The 5,661-nt window shown below is 34.2% G+C and overlaps 2 protein-coding genes across 2 annotated transcripts; both read left to right on the top strand.

The window, feature by feature from the left end:
- The first annotated feature begins 1,127 nt into the window (after positions 1-1,127).
- On the top strand, positions 1,128-2,192 carry LOC141661401 (hevamine-A-like). Its single transcript, XM_074468402.1, has one exon. The coding sequence runs from the start codon at positions 1,150-1,152 to the stop codon at positions 2,044-2,046; it is 897 nt and encodes a 298-aa protein (XP_074324503.1). The 5' UTR covers positions 1,128-1,149; the 3' UTR covers positions 2,047-2,192.
- Positions 2,193-3,891: 1,699 nt separating this feature from the next.
- Positions 3,892-5,067, top strand: LOC141660408 (hevamine-A-like). Its single transcript, XM_074467393.1, has one exon. The coding sequence runs from the start codon at positions 4,007-4,009 to the stop codon at positions 4,901-4,903; it is 897 nt and encodes a 298-aa protein (XP_074323494.1). The 5' UTR covers positions 3,892-4,006; the 3' UTR covers positions 4,904-5,067.
- Positions 5,068-5,661: the final 594 nt, after the last annotated feature.

The raw sequence follows: 5,661 nt of genomic DNA, 5'->3' as shown, positions 1-5,661 counted from the left end.
ATAATTCTATACGTAATATTTTACCCGTTTTTTAATTCTTATATACCACATATTTATATTATTTTTATATAAACAAAATCGTATATACATTGTAATTTCTAGATTCATACCTACAGAATGTTATTTTAGCACCAATTGCAAATTTATACATACATAATGAATATTTTATCAGAAAAAATTATGCAATCACAAACTATATAAAAATACAAATTCAGTTAACAATAAGAAATTTAATATGCAATTACTTAGTGATACTGATTTAATTTTTTGTTAAATTATCCATCAATCGTGTTGCAACTAAAGTTTAATGTAAAATATTAGTTATGTATTTTTGAACAATAGATAGATAATAACATTGAGTTTGTTGTTATAATAAGATTTGAATTAATGAAAGATACATATAATTTAAAAATGAAAACTGCAATCATTGTACAATTTTATTTATTATATATTTTAATAAAAAAAATTAATTTTTTTTTATAATCATTATTAAATATTGATATTTTGATGTAGGCCCGTGCTTCTCACGGGTTATCTACTAGTTTTTTTTAATTATGTAAGCAGATGAATTTTATGAATTTTTTGTAAAAACGAAATTCTTTAAAATTGGATGGAAGCACAACATTACAATCCCAAATAAGTAAAAAGTCATATCTGATAGTGATGAGTGATCCTTCAATACGGCCATTTTTATTTATGATGTTTTCTGGGCAACTAATTATTGGCAAGTTAAACAAAAAAGGGGGCTACAAAAAATTATTCTCAACCTAAACAAAACACCATTTGAAGCTTGCTGACTAAAAAGGATGAAGTACAATTCTCACAATATTTTACTGATAGTAGAAAATTAAGATTGATAACAATTAACATCTGCAAAAGACAGGAGAATTGTGTTAAGGTCTGAGTTTAGTGCAGATAACGCATTATAAGAGTCCAAACGTTTGTGTATATTAACATCTCAATACATGTACGTTAGGATTACTAGTTTATATACATAGAATGAATGCCACGATACTGCACATAATAGGTTAATAACTACAAAACAACATTGCTTTCGCAACTTATACTAGTTTTTCTCTTATATAAAGTAGATAAATTTGCAATGCTTTACAAAAGCAAACATAGACTGTTGGTTATCTGTCAAGTACTATGGCATATCATTCAGCAATTTCGGCAGTATTACTTTCCTCACTAGTCCTATTACTAGCAGTAAATTCAGATGCTGGTGGCATTTCGATATACTGGGGTCAAAACGGACAAGAAGGAACCTTGGCAGAGACTTGTGCCTCTGGGAACTACAAATATGTTAACTTGGCTTTTCTTACTACCTTCGGAAATGGCCAAACGCCTCAATTGAATCTTGCTGGCCATTGTGATCCTTACAGCAATGGCTGCACTACACTGAGCTCCGACATTAAGTCGTGTCAAGCACAAGGAATTAAAGTGATACTTTCTATAGGTGGAGCTTCTGGGAGTTACTCTCTTGTATCTGCTGCAGATGCGAGAGATGTCGCAACTTATATATGGAATAATTATTTAGGTGGACAATCAGCTTCAAGGCCTCTTGGCGATGCTGTTTTAGACGGTGTTGATTTTGATATCGAAGGAGGATCAAGTGAACACTATGATGACCTTGCTAGATACCTTTCTGCATATAGCAAGCGCGGAAAAAAAGTCTACCTAACTGCAGCTCCTCAGTGTCCTTATCCTGATGCATGGGTCGGAGGTGCCCTTAAAACTGGACTTTTTGACTATGTTTGGGTACAATTCTACAACAACCCTCCTTGTCAGTACTCTTCCAGTGCTGCTACTAATCTCGAAGACTCATGGAAGCAATGGACTACTGATATTCCTGCTACGAAGATCTTTCTTGGACTACCAGCAGCTCCTGATGCAGCTGGAAGTGGCTTCATTCCCGTAGATGATCTCACTTCTCAAGTGCTTCCAGCAATCAAAGGGTCTTCCAAGTATGGGGGAGTTATGCTATGGTCCAAGTTCTATGATGATCAAAGTGGATACAGCTCTTCCATCAAGAAACATGTCTAAAAGATCTGTAGTCTCCCCTGCAATATGCATTCCATTCTTAGTACTTGAGAGAACACTATCTTGTTTATAGCCTTTGTGCCAATATGTTAGCTTACGTCTATGAATCATTGAACCCTGTTTTTATTTATGCATTTGTTCCTTATTTACTGGCAACTGGACTTCTAACTATATCTTGGCATGCAGCAATCTAGTTTAAGTAGCTAAAGTAAAGACCTCACTTAAACGATAATAGTAATTGATGGTCACAGGTTGATTCTTATCAACTTGAATGCTGTCATCAGCATTATAATATTTGAACAATAGATGCTTGATTTCATCCTTGAAACATAAGCTCTGCAATCTGTTGTACTTGAACACAAGAATTATCTAAAATGGTGGCATGGCTTGTGTGAGCTATCAGCTATCTATGAGAAGATCAATATGTACTTCAATCTAATAGAGCACCAATGTCAGAAACCAAGTTTAAAGTTAAGATTTTATCAATGCATCAAATTGTGCCGTCAATTTTTTGGTGATCGGATATGCTGATGCGACGTTACTTGCACGTCGTGGTGTTCGAATTAAAGTATTTCACATAAATAACGAAAGAGGAACGTTCTCTCAGAGGCAATTGTGTCCGTTTAATGGTTTATAATGTTCCAAGTCGGCGAAAAATAGTCCGAACACGTGTAGTGTTTGATATGAGATGTCCGTTTGAACAATGATTTTTGTAGTATAAAGACATTTTACATGTGAATCTTACATTCAAGTAAATAACAATGTTGCGTTGATTATCTATTGATAAATGACTAATGGTTGCAAGACTCGGGCAATTTCACGATTTGTGGCATGATAAGAGATTTTTTTTGGCGCTGTAGCTTTCTCCACGATGCAAAGGTTGCTATAGCACTATGAGATGTCTCTTGACCCTTGGGCAATTCCTGATAGTTTTCACCATGATCTCAGCATCTTCATTATTATAAGACACCTACATTTCAACCCTCCGATTATTATACAAGGAGAGGACTTCATTATTTTTGGTGTCCCCGCAGGAAGGTTCCTCTTTATTTGAAAACTAATAATTTTTGAGAAATTAATCAGTTCAGTTATTTGGTCTCTGCTTGCTTTTCCACAATAGATTACCTACTCTGGACATCCAAGTCACAGCCTCACAGCGCTGGAACCAAAACCATAAAACTGCCTTGTCTGCGTGGGTATACAAATTTCATTTGAAATTTTGGATTTGATCAAATAACCAGTTCGGAAATTTGGATTTGAATTTCAAAATCCAAGACATTCAAATATATATTGGTATAAATATAAGAATATAAAATAACAACTCAAATCTAGTCATTTGAAATCTATCATTTCAAATTAAATGCATGTTTTCAGATACTCTCCTACGGAATTTGAAACCTTCAACTATAGACATTGTTGCATAATGTGTGTTAACGTGTTTTTTGAGTTAAAAGATTTTATAATTTTTAGATTTTGTAAGTGGTAAGACCGGGTCAATGTATTATCTCTATTTAATCAAAGCTGATCATACATTTATAATCAATATATGGTATCGTAAAGCATCATTCACAACTACTCATTTGTAATTGTTGTAGTATATGATAGATGGTTGAATGTTTGAGATTTATAACAATGTTAGTTACAAGACAGGACAGTAATATAAATGGTGTTGTTCTAGTGCAGAAAAGGACATTATAAGAGTCTATAATTTCGAATAGATTTCTAAATCTTTAGCAATGTGCAGATACTCGTGTATGTCAATATCTCCGTACATGTAAAGCTAATTAAACTTAAATATGGATCATATTATACATGTTGAATAAATTTCACGCTACGCAGAGAATATAGAACAGTACCTTGGAAACTCGAAACTACAATAAGTTTTCCTCCTATATAAATTAGGCACGATCACATTCTTTTACACACACAATTATAACAACTATCGCTACTTAATTTAAGTATAATGGCATCTCATTTAGCGATTTCGGTAGCATTTGTTTACTCACTGGTGCTATTACTTGCGACAAATTCAGATGCTGGTGGCATTTCGATATACTGGGGTCAAAACGGCCAAGAAGGAACCTTGGCAGAGACTTGTGCCACTGGGAACTACAAATATGTTAACTTGGCTTTTCTTACTACCTTCGGAAATGGCCAAACGCCTCAATTGAATCTTGCTGGCCATTGTGATCCTTACAGCAATGGCTGCACTACACTGAGCTCCGACATTAAGTCGTGTCAAGCACAAGGAATTAAAGTGATACTTTCTATAGGTGGAGCTTCTGGGAGTTACTCTCTTGTATCTGCTGCAGATGCGAGAGATGTCGCAACTTATATATGGAACAATTATCTAGGTGGGCAATCAGCTTCACGGCCTCTTGGCAATGCTGTTTTAGATGGTGTTGATTTTGATATCGAAGGAGGATCAAGCGAACACTATGATGACCTTGCTAGATACCTTTCTGCATATAGTAAGCGCGGAAAAAAAGTCTACCTAACTGCAGCTCCTCAGTGTCCTTATCCTGATGCATGGGTTGGAGGTGCCCTTAAGACTGGTCTTTTCGACTATGTTTGGGTACAATTCTACAACAATCCTCCTTGTCAGTACTCTTCCAGTGCTGCTACTAATCTCGAAGACTCGTGGAAGCAATGGACTACTGATATTCCGGCTACAAAGATCTTTCTTGGACTACCAGCAGCTCCTGATGCAGCTGGAAGTGGTTTCATCCCCGTAAATGATCTTACTTCTCAAGTGCTTCCAGCGATCAAAGGGTCATCAAAGTATGGCGGAGTCATGCTCTGGTCCAAGTTCTATGATGATCAAAGTGGATATAGCGCTTCCATCAAGAATCATGTCTAATTGTTCTAAATTCGATATTTTCAGGAATATGCATTCTGTGTGTCCCTAGTAATTGAGAGAACATTGTCTTGTATTTATGCCTTGTGTCAATACCTATGTTTGCATCTGTCAGTCACTGCAGAGTACATATTATATATGTGAACGAGTTACTCCCTGTTTCTATTGATGCCTTTGTTCTGTTTTACTGATAAAAAGTAACAGCAATTGTTTAAATAGAAGGAATTTGAAACCGTGAACGGATCGCGAATAGAACGAATTTGACGATCTGACGAATAAATGAATGAACAGGCGAATAACGAATGAATAAATGAATAGGCGAATAACGAATAACGAGTAGAATTGTGTTTGTGTTCTGTGACTTATGTTTTGATTTTTATTTGTACAGTGAACTACATTTTTGCATTTATGTTTCGGTGAATTTCTGTTTTTTTTTGGTTTTCTGTTTTTTATTTACATTTTCTTATATTAAAAAAGATTATCATCGATTTTTAACATATTTCAACATTTTTAACATTATATTATTAGATTAGTAAAATTTTATTTTTAATCATATTTTTAAAAAGTTAGTTTTTGAAAAAATAAATTTGTTAGTTTTGAAAAATAAAGTTAGTTTTTGAAATATTATGATTTTTCTTCCGAATTTTATATATGGAAACTCTGATTTGGTGGCTATCAGTCAACAAATTCCTCTAACAATCTAGAATAATGAAATCTGTCAGAATTCTTTTTATTTGAATAAACCTAAGGATTGACAAAAT

The sequence above is a fragment of the Apium graveolens genome, chromosome 5 (genome assembly GCF_009905375.1).
Source record: "Apium graveolens cultivar Ventura chromosome 5, ASM990537v1, whole genome shotgun sequence".
NCBI lineage: Eukaryota > Viridiplantae > Streptophyta > Magnoliopsida > Apiales > Apiaceae > Apium > Apium graveolens.
Note: the sequence above shows the minus strand (reverse complement) of the source record. Positions and strands in the feature narration are given on the sequence as shown.